Source organism: Nesoenas mayeri (genome assembly GCF_963082525.1).
Source record: "Nesoenas mayeri genome assembly, chromosome: 1".
NCBI lineage: Eukaryota > Metazoa > Chordata > Aves > Columbiformes > Columbidae > Nesoenas > Nesoenas mayeri.
In genome coordinates, this window is record NC_137541.1 from 25,631,262 (window position 1) to 25,645,449 (window position 14,188).

At 42.1% G+C, this 14,188-nt stretch overlaps 1 protein-coding gene across 1 annotated transcript in view; it reads right to left on the reverse strand.

Annotated features, from left to right (window-relative positions):
- The window catches only part of KCND2 (potassium voltage-gated channel subfamily D member 2), a gene marked incomplete at both ends in the record, with an annotated part of 266,062 nt that extends 264,838 nt beyond the window's left edge, over positions 1-1,224 (reverse strand). The window contains one exon of the mRNA XM_080363167.1: positions 110-1,224. Coding sequence (XP_080219293.1) covers positions 110-1,224 — 1,115 coding nt within the window. The remainder of the gene's footprint in view (positions 1-109) is intronic.
- Between the last annotated feature and the right edge of the window lie 12,964 nt (positions 1,225-14,188).

Here is a 14,188-nt window from a genome sequence, read left to right on the forward strand (position 1 = left end):
CATACCCTTGCATTTTTTCTAGCAACATTTTTTTTAAATTGACTATTTTCCATTTGTGCCAATACACTTGTTGAAACATTGATGGTAACCAAACACCAGCTGCACTTACCCCAGTGTTGTCATGGTGACAATGGTGTACCAAAAGGCTGCAGGGATGCTGGTGAACTTGCTGGCTGATGAACCTTTCTCTGCATAGTACATGACTGTGGCAAAGATGATGATGGCCATAGTGAGTGAAAAGAGGAGGAAGCCTAACTCTGAGGCACAACTTTTCAGGGTGTAGCCCAGGATGCGCAGCCCCTGTGAGTGGCGGGAAAACTTAAAGATCCTGAAGACACGAAAGACTCGTAATGTCACAAAAGCCCCACTGACATCCTCATTATCTGTCATCACCAGGCCAATGTAATACGGCATGATGGCGACCACATCAATGATACTCATGACACTGCGCACAAATTTGTAGCGACTAGGGGCTGCCAGCAGACGTAGGAGATATTCAACTGTGAAGATCATGACACAGGCAGTATCCAGACAGAAGAAAGCCACAGCATAGCGCTCTCCACAGGGCAGCTCCTTGATGCGACCCGGGCTTACCCCACAGGGCACTGTCTCCACTACATTTGCAATAACAGAGACAGCAATGAAGAAACCAGTGACATAGTAGAAGACCAGAGCCAGTGTACTGGTGTGTGGGTTTTCAAAGGCCCGCCACATCCTCTGTCGAGCTGTCATTGAGGGCAGGGAGCTCTCAGCTGCATGATCCTGATCAGCATCATCCTGCAGACGCTCGGCATTCTCACGTCGGCGATCCTTATACTCCTCATAACAGCAGTCACCAATGATCTCAGGGATGATGCCAAAGAAGGCCAGCTCCTCATCGTAAGCTGAGATGCACTCCTGGCGGGGATAATGAAGCTTCCCAGTACGGTAGAAGTTAAGAATGTGGCGGAAAATGTCAGGGTCCCGATCAAAAAAATATTGCTGCGTCTCAGGGTGGTAGAAGAAGTCCCGCTCTGAACTGCCCAATAGAGTATCGGGGTAGCGCTCTAAGGTGTCCAGCCACGTCTGGAACTGGATGCCACTCACATTCAGCACAATCAGAGAGTCCTGGCTTCGCTTCCTCTCCTGCCGTGGAGCAGCTGGCATGGGACCTGTGGCCACTGGCATCCATCCTATGGCCGCTGCCCTGGCAAAGGGTAACCAAGCTGCTACTCCTGCTGCCATGGTCCCAAGCAACTACTACAGCTGAGGGAGTCAATCTAGAGACAGTCCTGGTACAGCCACTGAAACAGAGAGGGAAAAGAAAAAAAAATGCTCACATATTTTTGAAGCAACAGAATTTCTGACTATTGTTGTGATTAAATGAAAATCTTAGTGCTTCTTTTCTGTTTCCTCCCTTTTTTTCATCCCAGAATACCCCTTCCAGGGGCTGCTTAGCCAGTTAGGATAATAAATCAGGGCACTTGGAAATCAACGTATTCAAAGCAGCTACTCTAGCAGCCAGATCCTTTGGATACAAGGTCCATGCGAGGCCCGTGGACAGAAGGAAGGAACCACAAACCGCTGACCCCAGGAGCCGGCTAGTAGCCCCGATGCAGCGGTGCAGCCACCTGGAAGATTTTCTTCCACGCGCGATGCAGCCAGTACCCCCGCCCCTCCTCTGGCTCCGCTCCGCTCCCCGCCCGCTGCCGGAGCCGGGCCGCGGCCGCCAGCGGAGCCCTTCCCGGGCGGGCTGCAGCGGGGCCGCCCGGCGCCGCCGTCCGCTCGCCGTGGCGAAGCGGAGGAGATGGGCTGGGCGGGCCGCCCCTCCTTCCCCAGCCTCAGCCCCGGAGCGGCAGCGGGACGAATCCTCTCCCTGACCTTGATCGCCGCCCCTGGGACTCCTCCTGACCCCGGCTCAGGGCCGGGGGAGCCGGCGGGGCAGGGGGAGGAGCTCCGGCGGCAGCATTAAACTTTAAGGCAAGTTTTCCTTGTAGGAGATGCGTTGAAGGGTAGAGGGGCGTCGGGGAGGGGGCACCGGGGGGGTGGGCTGCACCCGAGAGAAACGAAGAGGGCGGAAGGGAGTCTCCCCGGGACGGGCAAGAGCTGATCCGGAGCGAGGAGAGCGGGGTCGGGCAGAGCCACGGTGGCGTTGGCGGGGGCAGGAGCGGGGTGCTTTGGAGCCACCTGCAGAAGATGGGATGCATGTGGCATCCTCGGGAGCGGCCGAGCGAGCAGCGAAGGGCGAAGCCGGGAGAGCCTGATGGTGGAGTGGGAGCGGGGCAGTGGCTCCGCGGCGGCGAGAGAGGCCAGCGCGGGCGAAGGACCGCGGGGGCAGGCGCAGGGCAGGAGCCGGCGGTTCCATAGGGGTTTGGTGGTCGGCAGTGGATCATCCCCCCCCTCCCCCCTCCTTCCTCTCGGCTTTGCTCTCGCATCCCTCCGAACGTGCCCAGCCTGTGGCACCTACCTGGGAAAGTCTGGCGAGAGCGTTCAGTTGCATAGAGACTTTTGGAAATACGGGCTCTGCCGCTAGATCTCCGCGCCCCGCCGGGAACGGCGGGGAAGTAGTTGCTCCTGAGAAAGCTTGATCACATCCAAAGGGACATCGATAATAAGGCTTTCCCCCACCCCCACCCCCCTCCGCCACCGCCGAGCGCCAAGCAACAAGTTCAAGGGGTGGGTGGGGGGAAAAACAACGTAATCGCGCCTGGCAACTCGGCGGAGCACGTCCTTTCAGGGCGCGGATCCTGCGGCGCGGGGCTGCTGTCAGGCGCGGCTGCGGCCGCTGCCCCTGGCCCTGCCGCGGGGCTGCCGCGGGCTGCGGGCGGCGGCGGCGGCGAGGCCCTGGCGCGGCCGGGGGCGGGAGGGGGGCTTCCCGCTGCCTCCCCCGCGGCAGGCGGGCCATGCCGCCCTGCCGCGCACCGCCGCTGGCGGGCTAGGGGCGCAGGGGCGGGCGGCGCCGGGCGGAGGCAGAGCGGGGCGCGGGGGGGCGCGGCGCGGGCGAGGAGCGCATCTTTCCGCGGGCGGAACAAAGGGGCTGCGGGCGGCTGCGCCGGCGGTGGCAGCGGCAGGGCAGGCGGGGAGTGCCCGTGTGTGGGGGTGTGCGTGTGTGTCTCTGCGGGGCCGGGATCCCGCGGTCCAACCCCTCCGCCAGCAGCGCCGCACAGATCCTCTGGAGTTAGCGGTGTTTCGGGTAGGGATCGAGCGGCGGCGATAGCTAAGGTGAGGTATCTAGGGGATATCTTGGGAGCGCTGGCTCCTTTCAAGAGAAGGGGAACGATTTACTGAAAGAAGGGGGCATGAAATGCCTGGGAGTGACGAGGGGGGGGATGTTCCTTACAAACCGCCCCGAGCCACGCCGGAGTTCTCGCTGCATTATCCAAATGGCTCTTACCAGCTTTGGGAAAGGCGAGAGCTGGGACGGGTATGGGAGCCTTTTCCTCCTCCTCTCCTTTCCGCTCCCGTGCAAAGGTGCCCCCCTTTTTCTCGTCGCTAGATGGCGTGTGGATGACGGGAAGTGAGCTCCCCGCCGAGGTGCCGCTGCGGGGCCGGGCGGACACCCGGCGCTGCGCTCCGCTCGCCGCGCTCCGCCGCTCGCCCGCTGGGCTGCACCGGGGCTCCGCCGCCGCCTCCCCCAGCCGCAGACCAGCTCGTGGCATCGCTGCATCTCCGGGGAAAACGGACACGTAATTATTCGAGCTCTACGTGCCGCTCTGGTAGCTCCGATAAATGCGAGGAACTATCTGTATTTTAAAATTAAGTTACTGAAAAGACTCGGTGTCTTCTTCACAGCTGGCATCACGATATCAGAAGGTATTCCTCCTCCCAATTTACGTTTTAGCTTAGTAATTGGAGACTTCCAAAGGAACCATAGAGTAAAAAGGTTCCTTTATACTTGAAGATCTTCTAACCAAACCTCCCACTTCGATCACCTATGTTAGACATATGCCAAATAAATCTGAAACAAAAATAAACCAGATATATACCAAAGCTTGAGGGGTGTCTCTTTCATATATTTTATTAATATACGCAACTTCAATATATATTAGCTTCTGTTTAAGTTCCCATGAAAAAGATGAACACTATCGCTACTGTAGTCTGTAAGTGGTTACCATAAGAAATACTTGAAAGCATGGAGAGAAAAGGTTTAAAAATGTTTGTGTGCAATTCGTAACTTAGGAAAACATGAAATGATGATCAATCACATATATATTAAATCACATGAAATAAAATACTACAAAAAATAAAGGATCCTTTCTGTAGTTTTACCAAAGTTGTTTGTTGGTTTGGTTCTTTTCTAGCTTAGATGTTCAGTACGTTATATCCTACAAACTGATCCATTAATTTGAAATTTGTTGGTCAACTGTAGGTATTAAGCTTTCAGTGATGTGGATATTCTTCTCCCATATGAAAGATTAGGGGTTTTGACTTGGTGCTACAAAAATACAGTCTTGTAGCAATTAATAAAGCCCAATCTATGGTCCTGTCAGCTCACCACTGAGGCAATAAGACAGGACTTCCTTTCCTGACAAATAATCAAAAGGTTTCATTTTCAGCTATAGATTCCTTTTGTAATCGATGACTGCTCTTATTTTTTAACATGCCTAGCTTTACAGAAAACAATTACTGCTCTCAGTTGCTTCTTTCTTTGCAGTTTTTCCAGGATAAAATTCTTCACTTGCAACAAAGGGTTTTCCTCCCTGCAGAGATGAGAATGGGTTCCATTAAAGAATCACTTGGATTCTTTTTGTAATCTTAATGTTTTTTTCAGATACTTACCACATTTCAGCAGGAAGAGGAAAAAACAAAACAAGCAAAAACCCCAAAGCCTCTACACTTGCACAAGTTGGTATCAGGCAGTGTTATAATATAGTGTCTGTTTTAAATCAGAGGTTTGAAAACAGTCCACATTCAAAGTCTTTTCTGACACGACTGGAAAAATGATCACCTCACCTAAAATGTTCATGGACAGTCTGTATATCGGAAAGGCCCATTTCAGAAAGAGTATTGTGAAAGGAAAAGCTGAAGAATATACTCTGTTACCTTCTCAATCTAACAGAAAGTCTGGTGATATGCTACTGGGAAGTGAAAACTAGAATTTCAAACTTTCGCAGCTTGTGCCTTGAGTTTAGTGTCTTGAAATTGTCTGGTTGCAGTATTGCTGACTTTGTACATTTCAGAATAGCTAAACTGTGATACATAAAATGTGCCTAAAGAATCAGCTCTTCTAAACTCAAAACCTGCCTGTGACATCAAAATTAGCTACCAAGAGATTGGTATGATGTGAAAGGGAGGATTATGACTTTAAGTAGGAATTAAGTATCAGGGACTCAAATGAGTCAAAAATCCTATTTTAAAGCAAAGAAAATAAATCCTAGTAATTGTAGCAAAAGAAGAAAATGGTACTAAAGGGAATGTACAATGGACTCTAATATGAGCTATTTCTTAATTCTTTCCAAAGTCTTGAGGCACAAAGCACTCTCTAAGGATTAAAGTAGATAACAGCTATGATGTATAAGTTTATATTATTACATTTAATTTTTTCTTTAATATTTTTAGAAGTATTTAGAATGTATGAAACTAAGAGTTTTCTTTACAGACTAAAGTACATCTACATCTCCTCTTCCTAATTCTTCTAGTATTAAGTCAGTGATTTTTCCTTTTGAGAAAAGAACACTATAAATATTTAAAGCTACCTTATAAGCCTTAACCTCAAGATTCAGCTATACCTCTGACTTTTTTATTTCTTTCATAGTCTAGAAGATAATTCCACAGTTCCTGCATTTTTATACTAATATTTTTGTGTACTCAATACCAAATGCATAAAATCATGTGGAGATAACTGGGTTCTAAATGTATGCTGTTTTCCCCCTTCTAGATTAATGATAATTGCTTCCATAAAATACCCCACATATTTATCTACATATTTATCAAACAATGCAAAGGGCTTTTTTTTTTTTTTTTTAATTTATAGGAACCAAAATTATTTATTATCCTTCAAAATACAAAAATTTCTTCCAAAACTTACGCTGGTTATTGCTAGCAGAATATTCTGCTGATCTGCCTCTTCTACCTTGTGTATTGCTTGTTTGAAAGTCTGGGTGCTTTTTAGTCTGAACAAAACAGGTTTGGGTTTTTGATGTTTTGTTTTGAGTGTTTTTGGTTTTGTTTGTTTGTTTGGGTTTTGTTGTTTGCTTGTCCGTCTCAGTGGAGGGAACATTCCTGAGACCTTGTAAATAGAAAAAGTCTGATACGAGGATTTCTAGAGTGCTGATCACAGCCTCATTGAAGAACTGGATTGTGAGATTAAGAATGTTTCTCACAGGGGAAAATGATTCTATAATGCAAGTTAAAAAATAGTGCTGTGGTCAAATATGCAATCAACACAAATACTTACATTCACAGTCTGCAGTTTCCTTGCCTTCATAGATTTTTCTTGTCTAAAACTAGCTACTTTTTGTACTGTGGACCAGACAGAATAAGTGGGAGGCTTTTGATATGGGCATAATTTTCCAAAGACAAAAAGCCATCTTTCCGGGAGTTTGCTAAAATCGTCTCAGGTCACTCTACGGTGCAAATGCTCGTCACCCTTCGTTCTATATGGAGAAATGGATTGCTCTGGACATTAAAAAATGACCTCTCGCTGGTCAAGGATTAAGACATACTGTGGGGGAGATGCAAAATGTGCACCATTTCTTTTAAATTCTGAAGCAAATCTGAGAGTTAGTGTAGCCATCATTAACCTAAAATAAGATCCTTATTTCTGTGGAAAAGGCTTTTTATGCATTTATTATGGATTTAGTGGGTGGAAGAGGAAGGCAGAGCTGTGGTTTCTTCTTTTGCTTAGGGTGAGGTTAAGTCAGTACTTGGAATAGTCTCAAGAAAATCTCACATGAAGAAGGGTCTGATTCAGTCTCAAATATTTGTATTTTATCTGTTCTAACTCAACAAATTCTGATTTAGTAATTGCATATGTTTTTCTTGATGTACAGGATATTATATAAATGATTAATTCTATTAAACCATGTATTAGTCATATTAAGCTTTGGGTGTTCCTCTTTGAATTTCTGATATTTTAACCACCAATGAAATAGTAAATAAACACTTGTAAACTTTACTTTAGATAAATAAATATTTCTCATTTTGAATTCATGTTTTGGCTCTTATAGTATCTTCAAAGGATAGGTGTTTCTTCTATATTATGTGGCCCAATTTCAACCAACTTATCTTTCGGCACCTGTGCTACCTAATTAAGAGCCTACTCACCGTAACTTCCAGGAGTTAACAGGGAGAGAAGCAACTCCAGAGAGCAATCCATTCTAGCTACAATCTGGGTGTATTTAGAGAGGTAACTGTTGACTATAAAGGACAGACTGGGATGACAATGATCCTTAACTGAGGAGTCTTAGATACTTTAGATTAGGCAGAATAAGCCTGAGACTGAGCACCTGAGCCAGTCCACTAAGTTCAATGGGAAAACAACCTTGGACTTAAGTGCCTTTAAGGTCATATCCTTAGAAAGAGAAACTAAGAGTGAATTAATGCAGAAAACTATGTGGAGCTGATACTCCTGGCTGCACTGAAGCACTTTGGGAAGTCTTCTTTGACAAGGATGCCTCTTGCCAGACTTACTCTCTGTCACTGAAGCCACATTTATGATCACATGCATAATCCCCAGTATCATCAGATAACTCACCTTTCATTCAACAAGCATTTTAGAAAAGAATAACACTAGGAAACCCTCTTAGAATGCATAGCATGCATTAGAAACACTGTCTCTCTCCTCATATTGAATTGTGAGGTGCTAGTAAAGTACTTAGTTCTGACAAATCTCTGCATCAGTGTGTGACAACATGCGACTTCAACTAGTTTGCTCTTTGAAGTATGTAGAGTTTGGTGCTTCCATTTGCTCTGCTTCTATGCACTGATTCTCTAACACATTAGAGTCATTGTTTGCTTGAGCCATTGGGTAAAATATGTATCAGACATCATTTAAGTTATTTTTATCTAAGCTGGTTCTCAAAGACCAAGGCACCTAAAGACCATATTGGAACAGGCAGACAATATTACCAGTCTAGGATTCAGTCATGACCATTCCTTCATATGTTCCTTCTCAATTCAGAAGAAAGCTTGGCTAAACTGAAGGACCAATGTGGGTCAGAACATAAATTTTATGAGTCCAGGTCATTTTAGTTAGGGCATTGAATCCTATCTTGCACTTTAAACTGCAACTATTTGTAAGTTCTCCAGCCTTACAGCAGTGAAAGGGGTAAATCAGATTAGAATCTTAGTCTCAGAAGGAAAAGAACTTGCCTAGAAATGTTTTTTTGAAGAGAGCTACGAGAACTGCTAAACAAGAACTGATTCACAGCGAGTAACATTTAAAGAGACATGGACAGTCTGTGGTCCAGTGTAACCATAGACGTGAGAGACTTCTCCTAGGTGGTTATGAAGTCTTGGAGGACACACTAAATTTGCACAACCTTGCAAAGCCTGAGCATTTCCATTTTCAAATCAGATTACTTTTCTTCTTTAAAATGTCTATAGTCAAGGGCCAAGGTACAAAATAAATTATTTCACATTTGAGTAGCTTTCAGATTCAAAGACTATGAAAAACAACACAGAATATAATTTCTCCGTCTTCTCTTAAGGGTTTAAGCTCCCTACTCCAGGCCACCCATATCCCTACTATCCATCTGTCTACGTATACTTGGAAAAATTCATCTGATCAGTGAAATTACAAAATCTTTGCTTAGTGGAATTCTGAAGTCTTTGTTCCATTGGGATGATACCTGTTAGAATAAATGCCTAATATTGGCTGAATAAAGCAAGAAAATATAAGGTTTTATATATATAAGGCTACCAGACCTTTCTCTGTGTTCTGCACTTTGGGACTTGTTTGCATCATAGACAACAGATTGTATGATAAAATGTTTTATCAGCCAAAACAAATTAAAAATATATAGTGAATATTTTGGTTTTCTTACTTCACAGTTTTTTACTTCACTTATCTTTTTTTAAAATATGTTTTTATTTTTACTCTACAGCATACTTGCAGCATGGCAATCTTTCAATGTGTATCCAAACTCTACCATTTTATATATACTCCTTTTTCTTTGCATTCCAGGAAATGTAGGATTTGGATGTCAGCCACCTTCTCCTGTTCCTGCAAAAGCACCACAATGATCAGTGGCTCCTTGCCTAATTAGTCCCATCTCTCTTACACTCTGAATCCTTTCTAAACTGCTTTTTTACTAGATTGTCTCTGCTATTCAGCACCTTACATGGAGGGGACCCAAAAGGGGGTCAGACCGAGAGTGACTAGAATTGTGTCCTAGCCATTTTAATAACTGGTTTCTGTTCCAGCAAAGTTTCCACCATATCAAGTCTCAGTGTCTTTATAGGAATCCTATATGAAATACATGAATATGTGCAAAAATATAGTTAACAGAAACAGTGCATCATTCACTGGCACAAATGAATATTGAACATTTTTCAGAAGTTAGTAGATTGAATAAAGTTATTATCTTGCACTACAAATTACTTCCTTAGTCCAGACAGCTCTTAGCAAAGGAAGAAGCCTGAGGTTGAGCAGACTGGCATGAAGCTAGTAACTCTTCAAACCTGAGAATATCTGGAGAGCTGCCTGTAGGGGCACTTTTTATGCCAGTAATTGCTAATAGCCTCTGTACCACAGTTCAGAACAGGAAATAGAAACATTCTTTCATGTTAATGATTGCTTTCTATTTGCATAAACAGCAATGAGAAAGCAGTCCTTTGTAGCAAGCTACTTCTCCAGCTTACAGGGGAAATAATACCATTTTTTTTGTGGCATTCCTGGTGGCATTGCTGCTGCGAATGTTGAGTCCAAACTTCCAACAGCAAGAAAGGAAAGCAAGAAAGGTCTTGGAATCTGTCTACAAAAGTGAAACATTACCTATGTAGTGTTTGAATGAAATTAATTTAAAAAATCAAGCTAAAACAATAAAAAACAGAAAATATAGCATTTTTTTCATAACATCTAAACCTAGTTGTATCCCTCTGGAACATAAATGAAGGTATAAAAGTGAAAAGTTAACAAGCCCTAAGAAACACGTTAATTAGACTTGATGTCGTGGTATTAGTGGATGTCATCTGGACCTAGCAGTCATATTATCAAGAAGTTACAGTTGAAAACTATCTTAAATTTACTGGTTTTTGTACTCTATGTGCTTCCAAATGAAATATGTCACAGAGATACATTAGACTTATTCCTGAATTAGCTTCATCACAAAGCTAAACAAATATTTTTGTGCTTGATAAACAATACTTCACCTCAAGGGCAGTTTTCAGCACAGGTTATTCAGTTATAAGTTATGCTGCTAAGACAATCTGACGGCTTGCACAAAATTATTGATGTCCAAGTTATAAGAAGTATGTTTCAGTGAAATCATACTTGCTTCATAAGGAGGCAGTAGCTTTGTTTACAAATTAAAAACATTATTTTGCTGTAATATCATTGTTCATAAATCAAATAGCGAGAAAATATCTACATGAATTACGACCTTCTCAAAGCAAGATAATAAGGAACAAAATCATCTCAATGTCAGATCATTAGTTTCCTTCCGGTTGTGTATGTAGCATTGCTCAGTCACTTGAAAGAACTGCTATATGATATAACATAAACCAGCATCAAGACTGCAGCAATTACAGTCTAGATATTTGACATACACCATGTGAATTAAAAAAAAATATCTGTCCAATCTAATTCATGTTAAAGCAATAGAAAGCAGAAGGGTGAAACACCAGGCAGCAGGGACATTTCTGTAAATACAGCTCTGTTAGAAGAAACAATTTGAAACCACTTGTGTAGTTCAAGGTCCCAGAATCAATGACAGTTCTGTTATGGGTCAAAGTCCATTTGAGGATTCTGTTCTGCTCTCATCAGCCTCAGCAAACCAGTCTTGTGATTCACAATGAGTTTGGTCATCTAATTTTGTCTGTTGTACTGAATGGAAATGTTGTCTAGATGGGACATCAATCCTTCCAAACCCCATATGATACTTTTCTAATTCATCCCGCAGTTGTAGCAATTAGGACAGAAGATAATATAACATGGAAAGCTTTAAAAAAAAAGACTATTACTGGGTGCAGCAAAACTAATGATGTCTGGTTTCCCTCCTGTCTCTGATGTCTGAGAAAGGGTGATCTCATTAGCCTCTTTCACAAGGAATAATAATAGGGTGCCTCTTCTCCATCCACTTGCCAGTTCTCATAAAATTATAAAAACTGCTTAACTTTAGGCTCTTTAGCCCTCTAAAATGATGTTCAAGAGTTACTGTGAGTTTGACAGACAGACTGACATGGAAAATGATTGCATTCACTCAATTACTTGGAATTTTACTCAATTACCTAGAAAACCAGGCTATGAATTGACACCTCTCCTTATTTTGAAGTGTTAATTTTGAGAATTTCTTGCTAGCTTACTGTAGACAAGAGGGATCTGGACACTTTCTTTTCCAGTCTCTTTACTGTGGACTTCCACATTTCTCTTCCTGTCGGTGAATCTGTGGTTACATTGGTCAGTTACAAGGAATAGCGCAGAGGTTGCGCTCGCCCGATTGCCATGGCCCTGAACTACAACAAAGAATTACAGTTGAGAAGTGCGAGTCCTTCTGCAGCCTTTCCACAGCTGCTAACATAAAAAGATGCAGCTCCTAGCTGGAGGTGTGTGTAGATGAGCAGCTGTTCTTCAACAAGAGCTCTTTAGTGGCATGTCCCCGGTCTAGACCCTAGTCCGTGTCAGCTCAAACACTTAGTAGCTTGTGAGAATCTCAAGGAAAGGAAAATCTGTAATAGACTTGTGTGTTCATGTGTGTATGCACAGAAATAATGCAGTGGAAGTTTAAGAGAACACTGACATACAAAACAAGCGCAGTTGAGGTTACTCATTATCACATTGATACTAACAAGGTGAAAGTCCCAGTAATTTTTGTGGCATTGCTGCAATCCATCTCTTTGAGCTTGGGAACAGCCTGCAAAATATCCATTAGCAGCTCGTGTGGAAGTGAACTATTGCATGAGAACTCTGTAACATACTTAAACATTAGAAAAAACCACATATATGAGAACCCATTACTTAATGCAACTTCTTACATATTGGGAATTTGTTTGGCTATCCTCAGGCTGGCAGAGATTGGTGAGCAGCTCCAGGTGAGTGTGAAAAATGTCAAAGAAGAGAAAGTTACAAACATGGTAATAATATTTTCCCCCTCTTCTTTCAGTATATAACAACTAAATAATCTTACCTTGTTAGTGTTCCCTTCCTAACAATCTATACAAGGGTTTTTTTGTACAGTCTTGTATTCTGTTATCACTGTGTGTCACTTAAGACAGAACAACAAAGAAAGATTTCAATAAGCTTCATAAAGTTTGTATGGGGATAGAGCTCAGTATCTCCAAGATAAAAGTTATGCCTGATCCCAGTAACTTGTAGAATTGAGAGAGCAGCAGTTTAAAACAAACAAACAAACAAACAAGACAAACAAACACATTTATCTAAGCCATATCTTTTCTATAAAAATATTAAAGGCAAACTCTTTACTTGTTTTCTTTGTATTTCTTCTTGCCATATCATTTTGTGGTTGGGGCTGCTGGGCAACTTTTCATACTTTTTAAAGTCTCATATTCTCAGTGACGTTTAATACATGTTTAGGTGCATTGAGACCTTGAAGGCCAGAGAGTGAATGAGCCATCTTTAAATATGGTAACAATTTGAAGTCTCATTGCTGGGCATTAGGAACCTGATTTGGAGCTTAATGGTGAGCACTGCCTACAAAGTGCTGCACATCTCCTACTCCTAATGTAATTAATGACATCTAAGAATGTTTAGCACTTCAGAAGAATAAATTCTTATTTACCACCCAAGAAGATACCAGAGTGGGTCATAATTATTAAATTTAAGCCCTTGTTTTTTATTCCTATTAACTTTAGTACCATCAGGAAGAGGTCCTGTATGAATTATGTATCTGTTTTTCCTTGTGTTGCCACATGGGTAAAATTACAGATCAGAATCCAACTGTCTATGTGTAAATGGCTTTTCTTAGTTAGCATCCAGACATATTGATCCATGATGCTCTGTATAAATTATATATGTTAATGTTTCAGTCATTCAATTGGTATAATACCTGACAGTATAATTATCTTTTTAACTTGTACATATGTATGGTATTAAAAAAATCTAAACAAAGGGTACGATATCTAGCATTTTAACTTTTAAAATACAATAAAACCAACCCAAAATTATACTTACAGAAAAAAAAAACCAGTAGAAATTATTGTTAAACAACCTAATTATAGCAAATTTCCCTGAATTAATTTGCCATATATGAAACACTTCACGATTATCATACTCCATATTCTGCATGCAATATTAAGCAGGAAAATTCAGCATGCAGTGATTTTACTATTGCAAACCACAAGAACTCCAGTTTGCACTGTTGCACTTTTGATAAAAGTCAAGGAAGCAAACAGATTTAGTAGGATTTAGACTTGTGTACTAAGACAAGAAATTTAATGCTTTCACTTTTGTTGATGCATCATAAAAAATGGTTATTTCAAATGTAGAGCTAATGGTTAATAACATTCGCATCACTGAGGAATCCTTTCTACTATGAAACAAGCACTTTCGCTACTGTAAAAATTCTCCTTTTCTCCTTGGCTAGCAGGAACAAAGGGCGATAAAGAATTCACATTCCTTTTTCTTTTTTTTTCTTTTTTTTTTTTTAAATACAATGTCAGATCATGTGTGCCTGCTTTTCTTCTGAATTCATAATCTCCTACTGTGCTTCATTACATATGTAAAGCTCCAATATGGTACCTGGTTAAATACATTCAACCTTCCAGGAAATTACAAAATCCAGTGTTATGTTTGAATAATAGATATTTTGCCGTTTGGTTTGTTGGAATGTAAATATCTTGACCAAGTAAAATAGAAATGACATAACAAAAAACTTGTACATGCGCACACTCAAAGAAAATACATGTATGTATTCATGTCATTTCAAGCTTGATCTAGAAAAGTTTTCTGTAGACAAGTACATTTTTCATGGTAAAACTGTAAAGATAGATTACTGCTATTGCTTCCTTGTTTTCTTTGTTTTGGTTTGTTTTGTATTGAATATGTAGTTGACAAGCAGATAGTTTTTCAAATAAAAGAGTATAGAGTTGG